This window comes from Vidua chalybeata, chromosome 9 (genome assembly GCF_026979565.1).
Source record: "Vidua chalybeata isolate OUT-0048 chromosome 9, bVidCha1 merged haplotype, whole genome shotgun sequence".
NCBI lineage: Eukaryota > Metazoa > Chordata > Aves > Passeriformes > Viduidae > Vidua > Vidua chalybeata.
In genome coordinates this window covers 9393051-9413504 of record NC_071538.1, presented here as the reverse complement: position 1 = coordinate 9413504, position 20454 = coordinate 9393051, and the positions used below count along the sequence as shown (strand labels likewise).

The 20454-nt window shown below is 53.5% G+C and overlaps 3 protein-coding genes and 1 non-coding gene across 4 annotated transcripts in view; 3 read left to right on the top strand and 1 right to left on the bottom strand.

Moving 5' to 3' along the window:
• Positions 1-112: 112 nt before the first annotated feature.
• On the top strand, positions 113-3031 carry BSND (barttin CLCNK type accessory subunit beta). The gene is made up of 4 exons (XM_053949804.1): positions 113-289; positions 1327-1406; positions 1755-1997; positions 2746-3031. Exons 1-4 carry the CDS (start codon positions 113-115, stop codon positions 3029-3031), a joined length of 786 nt encoding a protein of 261 aa, XP_053805779.1.
• Positions 3032-5371: 2340 nt separating this feature from the next.
• TRNAG-CCC (transfer RNA glycine (anticodon CCC)) lies at positions 5372-5442 on the top strand. The gene has a single exon. It is a non-coding gene; the product is annotated as a tRNA-Gly (tRNA).
• A 1892-nt stretch (positions 5443-7334) lies between these two features.
• Positions 7335-11761, top strand: PCSK9 (proprotein convertase subtilisin/kexin type 9). The gene is made up of 12 exons (XM_053950348.1): positions 7335-7557; positions 7638-7823; positions 7937-8060; positions 8251-8384; positions 8749-8890; positions 8965-9161; positions 9281-9464; positions 9754-9924; positions 10183-10331; positions 10430-10586; positions 10831-11012; positions 11192-11761. Exons 1-12 carry the CDS (start codon positions 7420-7422, stop codon positions 11357-11359), a joined length of 1932 nt encoding a protein of 643 aa, XP_053806323.1. The 5' UTR covers positions 7335-7419; the 3' UTR covers positions 11360-11761.
• A 2517-nt stretch (positions 11762-14278) lies between these two features.
• Positions 14279-20454, bottom strand: part of USP24 (ubiquitin specific peptidase 24) — a 61603-nt gene continuing 55427 nt past the window's right edge. The window contains exons 63-67 of the mRNA XM_053950350.1: positions 18617-18695; positions 17960-18035; positions 17147-17233; positions 16566-16676; positions 14279-16423 (exon numbers count right to left, since the gene is read on the bottom strand). Coding sequence (XP_053806325.1) covers positions 16361-16423; positions 16566-16676; positions 17147-17233; positions 17960-18035; positions 18617-18695 — 416 coding nt within the window. The 3' untranslated portion in view covers positions 14279-16360. The remainder of the gene's footprint in view (positions 16424-16565; positions 16677-17146; positions 17234-17959; positions 18036-18616; positions 18696-20454) is intronic.

The window sequence follows — 20454 nt, the reverse complement described above, 5'->3', positions numbered from 1 at the left end:
TCTGGAGAGAGAAACCACTCCTCGCCTTACGCTGCAGGTGTGCTCAGCAGGCAGCGGCCGAGGTGAACGGGCTTCCCAAAATCTCTCCTCCTGCCTCCCCTGCCCGGAGCCCATGGCAGAGGAGAAGACCTTCCGCTATGGGTTCATCATCTTGGGCTTCTTCCTGGTGATGCTGGGGATGTTCATCATGAGCGTGGAAAAGCCCCAGTACTACATCACCTTCTGTGTCCTGGGTGTGCTGCTCGTAGCCGTGGGCATCACATGGAGCATGTGCCAGTGCTACCCAAAGGTAGGATCCTTCCTGCTGCTGAGCACTTTGCGGGGCTCGAGGGCTCAGCTGGGTTTGGGGGGCTTTGGCTGCTCTGGATGTGCAGCCTCAGGCTGTGCCTCAGTTTCCCCAGGGGAAGCCAGCTGCAGCAATCTGGAAGGGGAATTGTTTTGGGAGGCTTGTGCCCTGCTGATGCCTGCAGGATGCGCCCTGTCTCCTTCACTCCCTGAGCCTGGGGCTTTGCTTTCAAACAGGCAGCAGGGAATAATCCCAAGGAAATAAACTTGTGTCCATCTCTCCCACGCAGCCCCTTCTTTGGGGTCTGGGGCTTGGCAGGTTCCCAGGACTTCCAAGAAGGGATTGTGGTGGCCATGGGGGTCGGAGGGTCCCGGCCCCCCGGAGCCCAGCCCTCACCTGCCAGTCTCCTTGACAGAGGGCACTGCTGGCAGGGAGCGCAGCCACGCGTCCCTGCCCTGGGAAACGGCTCTGGCAGAAAAGGGCTGTTTCCAAGGAGAGGGCATCTGTAGGACTGATCTGGGCGCTGCTGGATGGCCCATCAACAGCCTGGCTGCCCTCCAAAATGTGGGGGAGCCACCTCAGGACCCAGGACCAGCTGGGACCTCTGAAAGCAGTTGTGTTCTCTGGGACTGGCGTGGAGCAGAAACCAGCTCCCCTCAAAGCTGAGCTCAGCCCCAGCTAGGAGGGAGATGTGGCTTTGCCACCGTGCTTGAGGCTCAAGGATGGGACACCCTCAGGGTGGTCCCTGACCACTGACCTCCTGTGTGGGCCTTGGGACTCCCTCTGGGCTTGGGGACACGTGTGACTCCACAGGGGGAAAGGCACCGAGAGCAGGGCTTTGCTGGATTCATTCATTCCTTACTGATTTCCCTCAAAAAAGCCATTTCCAAGGAACACATCAAAATGAGGAACACATCCAAATGAGGAAGAGACCCTAAACCCAGCTGAAGGGACACTCTGGCCCTTTTCCCACTATGAGGCCCGGGGGTCCCCGTGATGCCCAGCACAGCCCCTGGGCTCTGCCTCTCTTTTCCCCTCAGATAACGTTCATCCCTGCGGACCTCGAGGCCGAGCGGTTCCTGGACCACAAACCCATGGTGCTGCCGCAGAAGGACACCGGGTGGGTCCCACAGCAGGGTGATGTGTGTGCCCTGAGGGCAGGGTCTGGCACTGGGGCCAGCTGCACCTGGTGCAGCACAAAATGCCAGGCAGGGATCAGGCTGGGAGAGGCAAGGGCTGCCTGAGCCCCCCCCTCCCAGGGCTGAGCCCGAGTGATGCTGGGGGATGCAGAGCATCCAGTGGTGTTCCTGCAGGCATCCCCTGGCTGCTGGTGTGGGCAGTGACATGGCCTTGGTGGCCTCTAAAGCCACTCCTTCAGGTGATGGAGCCCTGTGTGCATGTGCTTGAGCATCTCCCAGCTCCCTGGGGTCCAGGTCTGCTCAGCACCCTGTTATCCCTTTGCCTGCAGCTTGATTGCCCCCTGCCCCAGCCAAGAGGCCAGCAGCACCTACGAGAAGAGCCTGCCATCCTACGAGCAGGTACAGAAGCAGGTGGTCAGCTCGGCCCCACCCCCAGGCACGGCACAGCCCAGATCCCGCAGCTGCTCCCAGCCAGCCGTGCAGGCCACGGCAGAGATCCACCGGGAGCTGGGAGGGGCTGGAGAGCCCCTCCAGGATCTGGCACCTCGCCTGGAAACAGCAGCAGGCAGCTGGTATGTGGTGCCTGCGGGCTTGGGGTAGCACTGGTGGGATGTGGGGTGAAAATGGGGGGATCAGACCCCCAGCACGGGGGGAGGGAGAGGATGCAGAGGGGTTTTTGCTGCCCTCACAGCACTGAGCCTCCACACCCTTGGCCCCACTGAATGGTGGGGGTGGTGTCTCAACCCACGAGGATTCTCTGAACCAAATTATTTCCCAGGAGGAAATTTAGATGGGCTTTGGTTGTAATTTGCATTTTGATGTTTGCGTTTTCGCATTTTGCTTTTATTTCATTTTATCAATATAAACGGCGTCCCTCACAAGAATAACGCCAAAGTTCCTGGTCAGACTTTGATAGAAATGAGATGCACAGAACGTGACCCTCAAACCAGGTGCCACATATGATGCCCAAGCTTTGGTTTGGGAGGTCCCAAAGGGCTCTGCAGGTGATCACTGTTCAGGCTCAGGGCATAGGACTTGCCAAAATGTAGCTACAGCCGGGATGGGTGCAGTGCTTTCCCATCCCAGCTGTAGATTCAGGAAATGCAAGGACAGCCACTACTTCACCCCATGGGCAGCAGGAACCTGGCAGGCAGGCGTCCCCAAAAAAGCAGGCGCAGAGGGCTGGGATAGGGACAGACATCCCAGGTCTCTCCAGCCACCCAGCAAGGGGACTGGTGATGCTGGGATGCTGCCTGAGCGGCGCTCCGGGGGCACCGCAGCTCCTGCCCAGCCGCGTTTGGTGTAACCCTGTCCCCGCAGCCCCGCCCGGCCAGCCCCGGGGGATGCCCCGCTGGCATCCCTGCTGGAGGAGATGGACACGCCGTCGCTGGAGGGCTCCGTGCCCGGCAGCCCCACGCCACAGAGCCGCACCCTGCCCTGCTCCACCCACTCCGGCCGCCCCCCGAGCAGTTCCCCGGGGCGGGGAGAGCAGCCCCGATCCCCCTGGAAAGGCCCTGGGAAGGAGGATGATCTCTACTACGGGCTCCAGGAGGAGCCGGATGCTCTGCTCAAGGAGAGTGATGGCCTTTCTGAGCCCGAGAACTGATTTCCTGGGAAGAGTGGCCACTTGGCATGGACTCACCTCATGGAGAGAACACACAGGTCACAGCCTGGAGGAAAGGGGGCTGTCCCCAAAAGTGCAGTGGCCCCAGGGTCCTGCCTGTCCCTGTGCTGTGCTGCAGCCCTTGTGCACACCCAGCCACTCAGGAGGCTGTAATTTCCCCCAGACCCAAAGGGGGAACACCCAGCTCCTGAATTCAACAGAATATGGGACAAGGCCTCTTTGCCAGAGCCATTTGGGTGGGCACAGAGAAGCTGGGCTGGGCAGGATCTGGGTTAAATACTGTGCTTGGGAAGGGAAAGGATTGACTGTGCTGTTTGTAATAGGATCAGGTTTAGGTAGGTAAAACCTGCTCAGTGCAGGTGGGTTTTATCAGGCAGAGATGTCCTGAAAGTCTTTTTCCCACTTACCCAAGCTCTGATGAAATTAAAGTTTGATCCTGAGTCTCCTGCAGCAGGCAGCCTTCGTATCTCCAGGCTGGGAGAGGGGTGATGGAGGTGACAGATCGTGCTGTCCCCTATCTCCTGCACAAGGACCAGCTTCCAGCACTCCTGGGGGCACAGGGAGGAGGACACAGCTGAGCCAAAAGCCTGGTGATGGCACTTGAGGTGGTGGCTTTGCACGCTGTCTGCTGGGTCGGTGTCAACAGCTGCAGGTGGCTTTGCACGCTGGCTCCCATCGTCCCCAAACTTCCTGTGAATAAAAAGTGTTTGCCCCAGACCACGTGGATGGGTCTCAGCCTGGTTTGTCACCATGACAGGGACAGCACAGGGGCTCTCCACAGCCTGTCTCCAGCACACAGAGATGGCAGAGCTGGTGGGAGCCACAGCCTTTGGCTGCTCGGGACTGCAGGGATCTGTGAGGCTGAGCCTCCCCAGGTCTGGATCAAAGCATCAGTGCATCCAACAGCACCGGGATGCTGGGAGTCCCTTGCTCCGTTTTGGGAAAGATGGGCTGGGTCTGCCTGTGCCTGGCATGGCCCCAGGAGGCTTGGGAGCACACGTCTGCTGGCAGAGACTTCAGCAAATTCCACAGAATCACAGAACTGAGCTGGAAGGGAGCACAAAACCCCTGCAGTTCCAACCTCCCAAGCACAAAAGGTGGGGAAAGCTGTCCCCCAGCACCCCGGGGGGATGGGGCACGAGAGCCCTGCAGGGATGTTCCTGTGCTCCCTGTGCCACTTGCCACTTGGCTGGTGCAGTGCAGGGTCCGCAAGCAAAGGCTGTAGCTGAGGTGTCACACCCCTGTGACACTCCTGCACCCTTCACTCACCTTGGTGTCACCAAAGCAGCCAGGCAGAAGGTCAGGGAGCACCTACGCACTTGGGGTGTTTATGGCCAACAGGAGGGTGGGGAATGAAGGCTCCAGTGTTGGCTAAACATTGCCACAGGGCTGTGGGACGCTCTCCAGGGGGAAGCATTACCAGATTGATTGCATGGACTCAGCTCCTGCCTGTCCTTCCCAGGGTGAGGGAGTGTGGTGGCTCTGGGAATGCTGTTTGGATGGAGCCACACCCTCGTCCAAGGGCAGGATGTCACTGCTCCTGTGGAGTGTGGGAATCTGGTGGAGACACAGAAGCTTTTACCTACAGAACCACAGAATGTCTGGGCTGGGAAAGGACCTTAAAGATCATCTTGTTCTAAGTCCCCTGCCATGGGCAGGGACACCTTCCACTAGACCAGGTTGCTCCAAGACCCGTCCAACCTGGCCTTGAATGTGTCCAAGGATGGGACATCCACACATTTCCCACCCTGGGAAAACTGTGCCAGGGCTTCACAGTCCAAAGCTCCTCCCTGCTCTCCTGTAGTCTCTGTGCTGGAAAGGGCTCCAAGGTCTCTCTGGAGCCTTCTCTTCTCCAGGCTGAACCCTCTCCCAGAATTTCCTCACAGAAGAGATTCCTACCTCATGGCTTGGCACTCACTTTCATTTTTGGCAAAAGAAATCTGTTTTTCGGGAGCATTTCTCCAGGCAGAAGCAGGGAAGGGGGCTGACACGGGACCTGGACCCCGTGGAACCCTTCGCGCAGCTGGACGTGCATCCCCCCATCCCCGGCACAGCATCCTTGAGCCGAAGGACCCGGCTCCCGCGCCGGCCGAGGTTAAACATTGTGGGAGCCGGGACATTCCTGCATGGCATTAAGCGCCGCCAGCAGCCCCGGCTCTGGCTCAGCTTGTGCAGGGGGGGACCGCCCGCTGCCCACGCGTGTCACCCTCCGCAGGGACCCCGCGCCGGGAGCCGACGGATGGGAGAGGGGCTGGCAGTGCCACCTACACGGGACGGGACGGGCTCGACCCTTAGTGGCCCGCGGGAGGAGCCGGCAGCAGCGCACCAGTGGTGTAGTGGTATCATGCAAGATTCCCATTCTTGCGACCCGGGTTCGATTCCCGGCTGGTGCAGGGTGTGCTTTACGAGCACCTCTGGGCTGAGTCATTGCAGTGTTAAAGCCTTTACACACGCAGAGGTCTTCAAAATGCGTGGAGAGTCTTCCTTTTACCGACGTGATGCTCCATCTCTCCCCGCGAAGGGACGGCAGCAGGGATTTAGGAGCCTTTCCCCCTTGTTGAGGATTTAGGAGCCCTTCCCCCTTGTTGATGTCTTCTCTGATGCCTCCTCTGCTCTCTCCTTCCTCCCCCCTCGACACGAGCCCGCCCTCTACACAGACACACACGCTGGGAGCCCCGCAGAGAGCCAGGACTGAAACAGAGCTCTTCTGTACAAGGTGCAAATTTTGGGCTATTTCTGAATAATTCTCAATTTAAAAAAAAATAACCTTTCTGCAGATACCCACTCCTGGAGTGTGAGAGCTGGGCCGGATCCCTTCCCACGCTTCCGAGATCTCCATGGGTTCCTCAGCACGTGGGGATGCACGTGGAACTGGGAGACCTCTGCCACCCCCTCCTTCCTCTTCGGGCTCCTTCCATCCTTTCCTGGGACACAGACTGTCCCCTGTGGAAAAACGAAGGGAAAGGCTGCATGGAGAGGGAGACTGTCCCCCTGGAGACGGGGTCCTCCCGTGCTCAGCTGTCTCAGAAGCCTCCTGAGGCCCCAGTGGCTCACTGTGGGACTTAGCAGCACGGAGGAAGCTGAGCCAAAAATCAGGAGTGAGACTTGTCCCCACGATCAGTGTCCTGAACGCTGACCCCTTCCAGTGTCAGCTCTCCGCAGCAGAGTGGGTGACAAGAGGGGTCTGGTGTCCCTGCAGTTACCTGAACCAGAGCTCAGGCATCCACTTGAGGTCTCATTAAAAATTCAGCATTTCCCCTACAAACTGTTCACATCCATATTAAACACATGCACCCATATAAACCATGCACATCCTTATAAAACATGCACACCTGTGTAAAACATTAATGTCCATGCAAACCATACACATCATTATAAAGCATGTTCGTCCATTTAAAACATATACGTGCATACAGACCACACACATCCATATAAAACCTATGTGTGCATACAAACCATACACATAATTATAACACGTACACCATGTAAAACATATATTCACACAAAGCATACACATCCACACGAAACACACACATCTGTATAAAACGTGTGCATCCATATAAACATTTAACCTCTGAGGAGCTTATAAATAACCAGCCAAAACCACAAACATATTCTTATTTCCCCGAAAAGCCGGGAGCAGGGACGGGGTTTGCCGAAGGTCAGTGGGGATGCGGGGCAGTGTGGGATCCCGATGCTGTGGGAGGGCAGAGGTGGGAAGCGGCGTGGAGACTCGCGGGAAAGCGCCGATATCATCCCGCAAAAAGGGCATTTGCGATGTGCGACGACTCTGCAAAAAATGCCCAAATAGGATTAGAGGATTTCACGGGAAATTATTCGTGGAGTGAGGCAGTAGGAGGCACATTAAAGCTTTCAGCCCTTTCTGAAAACAGTCCTTGAGCGGCTGCGCTTTGCTCGCCAGAGCCCCCAGCGATCCGCCGGGACTCGGGGTGAGCAGCGGCCCCATTTGCCCTCTCCCCGCGGCCCCACCGCCCCGCAGCCCCGTTAATGCTTAACCCGCCCGGCTTGCCCGATGGGGCCGGCGACCGTGGCGTGATCCCCGCCCCGCCGCGCTGAGCCCCGGCGAGACGGGCAGAGCCGCGGCCGCCGCTGCGCTCCGGGAGCTGCGCGGGTGCGCTCCGGGAGCTGAGATCCGCGGGTGCGCTCCGGGAGCTGCGCGGGTGCGCTCCGGGAGCTCCGACCCGCGGGTGCGCTGCGGGAGCTGCGCGGGTGCGCTCCGCTGGTGCGCTGCAGCCTCTCGGCTCCGCGGGTGCGCTGCGGCCCCTCGGCGGTCGCGCAGGGGTCCCTGCCGGTGCCGTCCCCGGCGCCGAGGGTCCCGGCGTCTCCCGGCGCTGCCCGTCGGGCGCGGGATGTCCCCGCGGGCGCTGGAGCTGGCGCTGGTGCTGGCGCTGGCGGAGCTGGTTCTGGCCCTGCGGCCGGCCCAGGACGGGGAAGCCGCCGTCGGGGCCGCCCCTCCGGGACCCGCTGCTTTCCATCGCGCCGCCAAGGTGAGGAGCGTGGGGCGGGGGGACAGCCACGCTCCTGTGTGTGTCCCCCGAACCCCAGCCCGGTGCTCGTGTCCCCGCAGGCGTCGTGGCAGCTGCCCGGGCGCTACGTGGTGATGCTGCGGGCGGGCAGCGAGGCCGCGCTGCGAGGCACGGCCCGGCGGCTGCAGGCCCGGGCGGCTCGGCGGGGACACCTGGCCGAGCTGCTGCACGTCTTCCACCTCCTGCCCGCCTTCCTGGTGAGGATGAGCAGCGACGTCCTGGACACGGTACGTGGAGTGGAGGACAGGGTCGTGGCAGGGGACAGCAGCTGCGGTGGGCGCTGGTGGGAGTGGCAGCCCCAGCTCTGGGGGGAAGCAGGAGCTTTGTGTCCTCCCCGCAGGCGCTGAAGCTGCCGCACGTGAAGTACATTGAGGAGGATGCCTATGTCTTTGCCCAGGGCATTCCCTGGAACCTGGGCAGGATCGTGCCGCCACAGCCCAGCTCGGGCACCTACCGCCCTCCCAGTAAGTGCTGGGGTGTGTGAGGGTGGCGACGCTTTCAGGAAGAGTCAGGACCCCTCTCCTTAACTTGAGGGATGGGAATATTCCTCTGTCCCACGGTGCTGCGGCTGTGGAGCTGCATTTTGGGAGCAACCAAGTGGCCTGTGCTGACCGTGATGGTGGTTGCCTTTCTCCCCTGCTGCATCCCTGGCAGATAAAGGTGACCTGGCTGAGGTTTACCTGCTGGACACCAGCGTGCAGAGCACCCACCGGGAGATCGAGGGCAGGGTGACTGTGACTGGCTTCGAGAGCATCCCCGAGGAGGATGGCACCCGCTTCCACAGGCAGGTGAGTCCTGAGGTGCCACATGCTGCATCCTGGCCAAAGCACCCCTCTGCATCCACCAAATCCTGGCCAGGCTTGTGAGGCTTTCCAGGACAAGGGAGACACTTGGCCCGGACCAAAATACTGGGCAGGATGAGCAACAGGAGCTGTGGTCCTGGGGGATATTGAGGCCCTCCAGGTGGTCTATTTGGATATATGGCTGAGTCGGGCACTTTGTAGGAAAGTGTTCTAGGGTAGCACGGGTCTGTGTCGGGTAAGAGGGAATCAAGGTGGGAAGGGGTGGGGGGCGGGGGGGGGGGACACCGTGGCATTGCAAACCTGCTTTGATGCAACGGGCTGGGGCATGAACCTGCCGTGCCCGTGCCAGGCCAGCCAGTGTGACAGCCACGGGACCCACGTGGCCGGGGTGCTGAGCGGGCGCGACGCCGGCGTGGCCACGGGCGCCAACATCCGCAGCCTCCGCGTGCTGAACTGCCAGGGGAAGGGCACCGTCAGCGGCACCCTCATGGGTGAGTGACCCCATGCCCCGGGAGGAGCAGGATCCCTCCCGGAGCTTCCTGCGATGGTGTCTTGTCCCTGGCAGCCCTGGAGTTCATCAGGAGGACGCTGGAGGCTCAGCCCTACGCGCCGCGGGTGGTGCTGCTGCCCTTGGCGGGCGCGCAGAGCCCCGCGCTGAACGCGGGCTGCCGGCGGCTGGCACGGATGGGAGCGGTCGTGGTGGCGGCCGCCGGCAACTACAAGGACGATGCCTGCCTCTACTCGCCCGCGTCCGAGCCGGAGGTACGGGCTGTGGGGGACCCCTGAGGCTTGGGTGCCACCTCATCCCCTGCAGCTCCGGGTCAGCGGCGTGGGCTGGGGCTGGGCGTGCCATCCCTCCCGTGCTCCCCTGTCGCTGTCAGGTCATCACGGTCGGTGCCACCGACAGCGAGGACCATCCTGCCTCCATCGGCACCCTGGGCACCAACTTTGGCCGCTGCGTGGACCTGTTTGCCCCGGGGGACGACATCATCGGCGCCTCCAGCGACTGCAGCACGTGTTTCACAGCGCAGAGCGGGACGTCGCAGGCGGCCGCACATGTGGCAGGCGAGCTGCGCTTTGAGGGGCAGGGAGGGCTGGCCCTCCGCTTGCTGATGCTGGCACAGGGCTTCAGGCATGCCTGAGCTGGGGGCATGATTGTGTTCCATGACTCACGGGTTTGGTTTGTCGCATTCGGGCGCTGCAGCCCGCACAGCGCTCCCGCACCCCGCGCGTGTGGGCGATGGGCTGCAGAGATGCCTCCTGCCGTGTCTCTGGGGCCCTGCTGCCCATGGGAGCGCTGCGTAGGTGGCTGCGTCCCCTCTGGTTGTCACTGCGGCCTCCCGGGCTCTTGCAGGCATCGCGGCCGTGCTGCTCAGCGCCGAGCCCCGGCTGAGCCTGGCTGAGCTCCGCCAGCGCCTCCTGCGCTTCTCCACCAAGAACGTCATGGACACAGCGTGGATCCCGGAGGAGCAGCGCCTCCAGACACCCAACAGCGTGGCAGGGCTGCCCACCCGGCTGGCAGCAGGTGAGGACCTCGCTGCCTGCTGGGTGCTCGGCAGAGCTCTGCCCTTACCAGGAACGAAGTGCCGGGGTGAAAGCACGCTGTGTGGGCAGGGAATGTCCCCCGGGCTGTGACGGGGACGGCTGAGCCTGGCTGCAGCCCTTTGCATGGACGGGCGAGACGGAGCCTGGTCGGTGCCGCGGGCGCTGGGTGACACTGAGGGTGACACTGTGGGTGACACTGTGGGTGTCCCCCGCCGCTGACGCCCCGGCCCCGTTGCAGAGGAGCGGCTGCTCTGCCGCTCGGTGTGGTCGGCGCGCTCGGGGCTCGCCCGGCACGCCACGGCCGTGGCTCGCTGCGCCAGCACCGAGGAGATGCTCAGCTGCTCCAGCTTCTCCCGCAGCGGCAGCCGGCTGGGGGAGCACATGGAGGTGAGCAGAGCGTGCGGGGCAGAGCTGCTGCCCCTGGAGTGCCCGCCGGCCTCGGAGGGGTGTCCCCAGATGGTGACGCTGTGTTGCCCCATCGGCAGGACAAGGACGGGCAGAAGCAGTGCGTGGCCCACAACGCCTTCCGGGGCCAGGGGGTTTATGCCATCGCCAGGTGCTGCACGTGGCCCAGGGCTGAATGCCGGATCAAGGCCAGGTCCGAGGGGGCCGAGTGCTCCCCAGGAGACCACGTGCTGACCGGTAACGCCCAACGTGGTGCTACAGGCCTTTGAGCCTGAGGGACAAGGGTGTTTCTTCCAGAAACACTCTGGGATTTGGGGGTAAAGGGTGGGAGTGGTTGCTGGGGTGGCAGGGAAGGGGTGCATGTGCTGTGTGCATGGAGGGAGGAAGGTTCAGGGCTCTCTCGGGACATCCTTGGCACCAGTGTGTGCGCTGGGATGCTGCCATGGCTGCCCTGTGCCAATACCCCCTCTCCCCCGGGCAGGGTGCAGTTTCCACTCCCCATCCGCGGTGCTGGGTGCTGGTGGCAGGCCCGTGGTGGGGCTGGGGAGGGGGCCCAGCCGCTGTGCCAGCAGGAGCGAGGCGGTGGCACACGCCTTGTGCTGCCCCACTGCCAGCCTCGAGTGCCGGCTGAAGGAGCACATGGGCCTGGAACACGAGGAGAAGGTAGGGATGGGCCATGCTCCCCTGCTGTGGTGTTGTCTTTGTCTCTGCCTGTCCCTCTGCCACCCTGATGGTTTTTGGGTGAGAGCAGTCACGTCACCCTGAACTGTGGGGCCCTCGGGGATGGGCAGGCCCCCCGGCCCTTTGCTGGCCCATGGATGATGACCTCTCCTCCCCGTTAGGTGACAGTGTCCTGTGAGGAGGGCTGGATGCTGACGGGCTGTAACGCCCTTTCCCAGAGCCCTGGCTCCATGGGAGCCTACGCCGAGGACAATTCCTGCGTGGCAGCCGCTGGCCCTGGCAGCAGCTCGGCCGTGGCCATCGCCATTTGCTGCCGGAGCCGGCAGTAGGGACAGGCTGAGCTGGAGGGGTGGTTCCTGTGGCACAGCAGGGTTGGAGGCTTTGCTGGACTGGTGTGTCCCTGGCTCGGTGCCTTTCCAGAACAATCCATGCTCCGACATGCAGCTGATGACCTCCGCGCCGTGCTGGTGGGGATGAACGCGTGTCCCCCTCGCACACAGCGGGGTCAGGATCCAGGGCCAGCACCCAGAGCGGTTCTGCAAGAACCCTCCAAGCATCCCCCGTGCAGCTGGAGCCCTGTCCCATCACTGGAGTCATCCCAGAATCCTTTCCCTGCCATGCACCGGGTCTTCCTAGAAACACCTTGACAGAACAAGCCGTGGTGTTGTCACCCAACGTAGGAAAAATCCACCACTTTTTAAATAATAAAGTATTGTCAGGATTGCTCCCTCCTTTCCTGCTTAGTTGCTCATTAGTTGTCAGCTAATGCTGCTTAGCACCTGGAAAATCTTAGTTTAGCCATTTTTGGGCAGTTTTTTAATTGCCTAATCGTATTCCTAGGAGATTTCTTTACTTTTGAGTCAAGTGTAAGTGCTTTAGTTTAAACAGCCTGCTTGGTTAATTAGATTTTTATCTGCATTGCTACAGTCAGTTACTGCTTCATTAGTGCTTCTTTTGTTGTTGAGTCGAAGTTAATGATCTGCTGGTGTTATGTGTTAACAGTTTCAGGTCTTCCCAAAACACATAGAACTGTAGGAAGCTGTAATTCCTTAAAAAACCCCCAGAATTAAGAAAAACCTTTCAAAGCACCTTAGTTTTTACATTTGTACCTTAAATATTTACTTGGAGTTTTATAAATGAGCATTTTATAAATGTCTTTTTAAAATAAAATTCATAGATCTGTGCTCTTGTGGTCCTTTGTTTGGCTTCACGGACATCCCCATGGGGAACAGGAAAAGGGAAGGGGAACCCATCCAGCAGGGATTCTGCTTTGTTAGTGAGCAGCCCCAGGCCCCCACGTCGCATCTGATCCCTGCCTGGGATCCAAAGTGCTCCTGGATGATGACTGGCACCTTTGGAAGTTGGCACAGACAGCACAGGCACCCTTGCCCACAGCTGGGTTGTGCTCTGGGACTGTGTTGTCCCCACACACACAAGACACAAGAAGTTTGTTTTAACAACAGTGGCGCAGGGGAAAAGCTTCCAGTTGTGGAAACAAACATCATCCAGCTTTGGGAATGTGCCCTTGAACTTGGGTTGCTGTTGTTCCTTCACTTAGGAAGGGCTGGAGCCGCAGGAAGGAGACAAAGCTTGGCTCAGAGAGATGCCAACAGCAGGGAAAGGCTGAGAAGCACCAGCAGCCACCAAAGCTGGGTCTCACTTTTCTCTCAGTGTTTAGCAGCCTCCTGGTACTACAATGTATAATTTTTGTGGTGTTATCTGAGGATAGATGAAAAAAAAATGCAGTTTGATACCACAAGCTCCAGGTTAACCTGTCAGACTTGGCTGGGTTGGGTGTTTTTCCCAATCCAAAAGTCCCCTGCAGCTCTGTTGCTCCGGCTTTAATTGGCAATAGAAGACAAACCCAGCACAAAACACCACTTTGAAAGGGTGAAACTAATTCTAACTTGTCAACTAAAGCTGGCAAAAGCCCAACCCTAATCTAAACATGTAATTATATAACATGGACATAATTACAACCCATAATTTCATTTAGCTGGAACCTGAATTTTGCACAAAGAGGCAGAAAAGAAAAAGGGATGTCAGCCTGAGAGCTCCTGGACAGCTCTGACACTGAGGGTGATTTTTCAGCAGTTTTGGGCTGTCACCTCTCAAAACACACATCAGGATTTCAGCTCTGCTGCCTTCCCTGTGAGAGGGGAGGATCCAGCACAAGGTGTGAGCATGTTCCACGCCTGATAAGCCAGACAGAGCTCCCCCAGCTCAGCTCAAGCCTTCATAAGCCTGGTGGAAGGAAACAATATTAAAAGATTAGCCCTTGCTTTGTGCCTTGTACGGGGGTAGGCAGAAAAGCCTCTCACATTCAGGAGAGCAGGGCTGATCCCAGGGATGCTGATCCCAGTCCTGGCAGCAGTTTGCAATGCCCAGTCCATGCTCACAGGACCACCAGGGGAGAGCAGAGGCTGGGTCAGGCTGGAAAAGTAGAAGTCCTTGTTCTTAGAGCAGGGAACAAAGGCAGAGCAGGGTTGGCAGCCCCAGCTGCAGCTCCTGGTTCCCAAATAAGTGTGTAATGGAACACCAGCTCTGTGTGCACCTCTCTGGCCCTTGCCCGTGGGAGGCAGGATGAATTCACACCCAGCTCGCCCACAAATCTCGGCTCTGACACACAAAATCCTTTCTAATCCGCCACTGTGAGCGTGGCCAGGGTAAATCACTCTGCTGAGGTCAGGAGAAGCTGCACAGAGGTCCAGATGTGGCATAAGGATACACAGCAGGGCAGCTCCAGGGCCACTCAGCTGCTTCCACTGACTCTGGACAGGAGCCAAAATAGCAACCAGGGCACCCTTGAGGAGCTCAGCATCTGCAGGGCTGGCCCGAGGAGGGTCAGGATAAGAGGATCAACAAGACAAGAGTGTAGCAGCGTGTGCTCAGTCTAAAGATTACACTAGTTTTCTGTGAAAGGAATAACTTTATTCCATTGACCAGGAATCCCAAGACTGTTCATCAAGACTGCCTATTTTTCCAGTGCCAAATGTCTATGCATTAATTGGACAATATCTCCCCGAGTGCCCACAGGCAGGCTGTGGCTGCTCTTCACTGAACATTTTGTAAGCTGTATAAAAACATTTTCATCCAAAAAGATTGGCAGTAAAAATTACAACATATAAATGCATCACAATTTACACAAAAACTAGGTTTTTTTGTTTTTTTTTTTTTTTTTTTGTCGAACTCTATTTTCCAAAAAATAATCTTCAGCAGGTTCAAATGACAGCAGCTGGAAACAAAAATAAGTGACCAAGTATCATCTTATTGCAAATTATAACCACTGACTTTGTACAAGCGTGAGCAGAACCGTGAAAAAGTTTGTATTGGTTTCAAGTATACAGTGGTGATGAGCCATCCTGATGCAATTCCCACCAATGCTTCCCTGGGCCTGAGGCTATCGAGGATGTTGTTTCCATAGGAAATAACAGGAACCTGAAGTGACAAGTGGTGCCAACCCATGGGAACATGACCAGCTTCTCCTCCCATCACCATCACCGCTGTGTACTGACTCCTTGGGAAGATTCATGGCCCATTACCAAAGCATTTGGGGGTGGGGGAAGGAAGGAAGGAAGGGGGTGTCTGTAAGAAATGATTAGTTTGAAATTAATTTAAAAGGTGTCACATTTAAAACGTCCCAGCACATCATCAGAAACATTTACAAAATGCTAACTCTGCCCTGTGTCTGTGAAGACATTGTTTGGAAAAGGAAAGTGAGAGATTCACTACGGTGTCCCCCCTGCCCCTGCAATCCATCCTACCCCACAATAAGTTATAAAGCTGTACAGCTGACATCACATCCCATGGCTCCTTCCAACAGTGAAATGACTGGTTACTCTCAATATTAGTGCACAACAGTGAAAAGCTGTCTGCTGCTCTGTGTTTTGGCAGCAGCGTGTGAAAAGAAACAAAAAAAGGCACTTTTTGGCTGGTTGTGCCTTTAACTTGGCAAATTTGTCTATTCTGGAGGTACCCAGGCACTCCTTAAGATGTCCCCCGTTTCTGTGCATGTTTGTTTATATAATTTTTTAAAAGTAAGGCAGAATCCATAAATAAAGGCAAAAAGCAGTGCAGAAAATGTGACAAACACAAAATGTACAAAAGATGAAGTTAGTTGGCACAGAAGAAGCTTGAATCCAGAGCCAGAAATCACTGAACTGCACTTGACATAGAAAACAAAACTGTGCTCAAATCATCCCAACTGGTTTCCAGTTATTTGTGAGCAAATTAAAAGAGCTGTGATATTTTAAACGTTGCCTGGTCAAGTGAAAATACAAACAAAGCCAATTCTTTCTTTCCCTGTGTTAAAATTGCTCTAAAATCTGCACAACAGTGTTCCCAGCTCACTCCAGGAATTATTCATCATATACAACCAATACCAACTTTCTCAGTAATTTCAAAGCATAAGCAAGTGATTGCAGATCCATGACTGAGACTACATTTTATTCAATATGTCTCCAAAGGTTAAAAAAATTTAATGAGTAAAACTGCAACAGAATTCCTTCTTAAAGTGCTTTTTTCTTTTAAACTACTCATTAACTTTTTCCTTTTTTTTTTTAAATTCACCAACATCCTTGAATGATAAATGCTTGCATACCTAGAAAACAAAGCTTTTCTTTTATTGCCCTTCCCAGTTGTCTGAAGGGTTTTTGGAAGGGTACTGGGAAAGATGACTCATTCCACAGCTCCTTTACCAAATCATTCAGTAAGGAATCACTCTTCTTATAGAGCAATCCTGCTGATCTTTCTCATCAAGAGCTTTACAAGTTAGCAGGGAGACATATTAAATACAGAAGTCCTTATGTAAACCCATTCTTTAACTAATATTTTACAATGAAATGTAAGCCATCACACATCTTTACAGAAATTTGAATATTCCTATTCAATATTATCAGAAAGATTAAAAATTTGCCCTCCATACATAAGGGCAATCTGTTTATTTTTTTTTCCTGTATAAAAACCAAAAGAATTTTTTTTTTGCAGCATCACAGAAAAGCAACAGTTTTACATTCACTCATTTAATGTTCACATAAAAATTCAACCACTAGCGTTTGTGTATTTGATAAAATCTTCTTGACAAACTTGGTTTTGGTGTTTGGACTGTCACAAGCTACTGCAGGTGAAGATGCAGTTTTCTAGAGCATCTGTTGATCTGAAGCCTTTGTGGCTTTGTGTCTTTCAGGGAAACAACCTCCTCCAGCATCTCCTCTGGTCCTGTGAAGCCACTGCTCCCCCGACTCCCAATGGCATCAGCAACACGACTGCAGTTCCAGCAGGGACCAGGCATTGAATGTTTGAGCTGGTTCTTGTGTTCACAGGGATCTCCTCTAAGGGTCAACATCATCAAGGTCACTTTTAGGCTCCCCGATCATCATAGGAGACTCTGAGCCCTTTCAAACACACAAGAGATGGGGAGAGAAGGACACAGTCATTTTGTAAGATGCACAGTTGTTCACAGTATGGTCAGTGATGGTTCTGACCCAGCTGCCCCACAGAGGCACACACCAGGGGGTAAATCTGCCCTTATTTTACCTGCTGCAGGTGCCTCTCTCCATTCTCATTGGCAGGGCTGCTTTCTGACCCATTGCTGCTTCCAGACTGATCCTTCTCATTCAGCAGGGCTGTGGCATAGGCCAGAGTGTCCTGAGTTGCAAACAGTCCAAGAGAGTGTCAGGACTCATGGTGATCCCTTCATTTCACAATTATTATTTTTTGGAATGATTATTGTTTTATTATTATTGTTTTAAAACAATAGCTGCTATAGTGAGACAGCCGAGTCACCACAGGTAATTGTGAGTATTCACTAATAGCACTCAAGGGGTAATTTTTTTCCAGGAACAACCACAGGGGCTGAGCTTCTAAAGGAAAAACAGCCTGAAGTGCACTGAAATACCACAGAATCATTAAGGTTGGAAAAGACCTTTTAAGATCATCAAGTCCAACTGCCAAACCAGCACCACCACCATGCTCATCACTAAACCACAGCCTCAAGTGCTGTATCCACGTATTTTTTGAACACTTCCAGGGATGGTGACTAAAGTTGCCAAACCCAAAGATGCTTCCAAGAAAAGAAGTAAGCAAGTTTAACATCCTCTGCCAGGACTGACACATACCTGTGCTGAAATAGTGCGCTGGAAGGTTTTTGCAGTGGATGTTTCATTGGACACGTTACTCTGAGGAGCCCAGTAATGTTCAGACATCTGCATAAAAAGCCAAGGAAGCCATAAATTTGCCATTTGATTTTTACTCGTGTAAAGCCTCAACCACTTGTGATGGTGGTGAACTAAGACTGGAACAAGCTTGATGAATCCTCTGGCAGCGAACTGGAGATCTGGGGCACAGACACTTAAAATGCAGCCACAAAGGTTACTGTCCCTCAGCTGCCAACCAGCAACCAACTTCTGCTGAGCTCCAAGCTTCCAAAGTGTCCTTGGATATTTATGAAAGATATGTTGGCCAAACTATGTTGAGTTTAGAGGGAAGAACAAACACTACATGTGTGGGAGGAAAAGCTGTATCAGTCGACAGCTGTGCTTTGTGCAAAGCTGTGATGATTCTGTAAGGAATCCAATCATTTAAACATTCTCCTGCATCAACACACAGGCAATGGAAAACTGCTTTTTTAAAAAAGCTGAAACCTCCCAACACGAATACAGTGGCACTGAAAGCTTCCCACATAGCAAAGAATAATCACTGCAACCATTCACACTTGGTTTTATTCACTGTAAATGCATTTATGCCTGAAACATGTGGGGGGCTACTGAAGTTCTGGCATTGCATCAATTAGCTGTATCCAAGTAGTCCTTGTAAAAATTGAAGTGTTTTGTCTTTAGAGCCATCTCAGAGAGCCATGCAGAGGATGGAGATTATCCATCCATGATTATTGCTGTAAAAAAGTGACAATTTCCCTGTTACAGCCAAATTACCTTTTTCTGTAGCCACTGCACAGCCCAACTCCAGTGGTGTGAATTCTCCTTGAAGTAATCTTTTGCAGTAGGGCACCTTGGGAATTGAAATTATATTCATTAGTCAGGAAGAAGGCATTCTGGCCAACACAAAAAAAAAAATATACAAAGTCTCCTCTCTCTTTGCACTGCTGCCCTCTGTGTGCTCTGTTATCACTGCAAACTGACTTAAACTCTACAGCCCTGTTGATAACTGTATTAGCAAGAGCAATAATGCCTAGTAAAATTTACTCAAAGCAGTCTACCCCACAGGTTCATGTATTGCAGAATTATGCTTTATCTGGACATATGCCAAGTTCTAAACAAAGAGAATTTAGGACTCATAATATTTCAAAAATCTGGAACAGTTTCCCTATGTTTATCTGGTGTTAATGTCAGACTCCTGCTGTGCAGAATGGCCTTTTTCTTTATAAACAGCAATTACCATTTGTTACCTGAGAAATCCCTTCAGGTACCAACCAGTAAAGATTTCACTTCATACTGGCACGTGTACTACCAAGACCTTGCACCAGTAACAAAGGATAAAACTGATCAAAAACAGGAGTAGTAGGTTTTATAATAGTCACAGAGGGACCTAAGGCAGGGATGAGGTTAAACCCTGAAACCTTCATTACTCACTTCTGAGCCAGAGTAACCAGGAACTTGACACACTGGTAGCAACGGCTGCTGTCCACGTGGTTGCTGTGGTGCATCAAGGCTGTGGGGAGAAACACATGGATTAGAAACCACAATCCAGATTTCCACGTACCAGCCAGTCTGGAAACAAAGATGAAGCTAAAATTTTAAGTTAGGGAATAGATTTTGTTTCTACAGATGTAAGCATGAGTATTTGTGTTAAACACACTGCTGTAAGTGCTGGTAGTCTTGAGTACTTCCACAACTCTACTGGATTAAAAATAGAACTGCTGCATTTTCTCTTTGATCTTTCAAATGCAGTACCTGAATTTTAAACAGCCCTAATGCAGTTATTCTTCCCCTATAATCCATTCTATGTTAGATAATCACTATGGTTACATTTGTCTGAAGGAAAAAAAATAGTCTGAAACCCCCATAAATGAACCAGATCACCAGCTTCCACCTGGATCAAAGTTTGCAAAGCCAGAGGAACGTTTAAAGCTTCTTCACATAAACAAGCATAGCAGAACTCAACAGCCATGAAACTGTTCCATGGGAGACTCAGGCAAAACCTCAGGCCATTCCTACCAGCACGTTTTCTATACCATGAATTCCCACTTCTTTAACAAAATTTTTTGACTGAGGAGAAGCACAAAGATTTCCACGGAGCTGCCCCAATTAGATTTGCCACTCAAAAGTTGCTCTGTCCATAGCAGTCAGCAAAGAACACTGTAGTGAAACCTCCAAAGCTGGCAAAAATTGTTTGGGAACTGCAAATCGCCAGTTTTAATACTGTTGAAGCAGAGCAATGATAAAAATTACAGCACTGCTGTACTACAAATTATGCACAAACATCCTATTAAGGACTACCAAAACCTATTATGTGCTGATTTCCCTTTCCTGGATTAAAACCAGTCAATGTGAGGGATGCTGCTCAATGCCGTTGTGAGGAAACTTCAAGGAAAAACTACAACTTTCACTCCTAAACCTCAGGGCAGTTCTCAAAGCCTTCAATATAAAAATCCAATTGAACACTTGCACTTCTCCTCTGCAGAGGAAAAAAGGTCATGTATTGCCCAAGTTACAGCACAGAATTGGTCCAACTGGGACCAATTTATCCAGAAATTAAAATAATCACTTAGCTATTCTCCTACACTGATGCATATTTCCTTCTCTGCCATCAGCCATGCATGGAAGCTACTAAACAGGGGAGTAGTGATGAGAGAAATGAAGAACAAAGCTAAATACTCTTTCTCACTAAATCAGAATCCAAAACAACTGAAGGTGAAAGCCACAATTTGAAGCAGCTCCTCACCCAAACAGGCATGAAGGAGCTGCTCAAGCTGCACTAACCCATCAGAGGGGCTCTCTGTGCAACCCCACATTTCATTTACACAACAAAGCCGCTTCTCCTGATGCACATGAAATAAATTATTTCCTTATATAACTTCTATCTTATTACTTCTGTTTTTTTTTTTTTTTCTGTTGCTTCTGAATGCTTCAGTAAGTTCACTTCAGTAAAGTTTTGTATCTAATGGAGGGACAAGACTTTGTATGAGCAGCAACAGGTGGGAGCCACCTGTCCCACTGTGAGGCACTACTGCAGTCAGCAGGGCAAGCAGCCTGCTGGGCTGAACCAGTGTCTTTTTATGGCAATTAGGATGCTGACAAAACAAAAAGACTGGCAGTTTCTTGAGATATGTAGGAAATAAAAATTAATTTTAAGGTTTCAGGATTCAAACAGTTCCTCTGTTATGGTAATCAAAGGTACTTTTCTCTCTCTCCATTACACATACACTCTGATCTGCCCCTTATTTAAATAAGTTGGCTTTCTTTCTCAG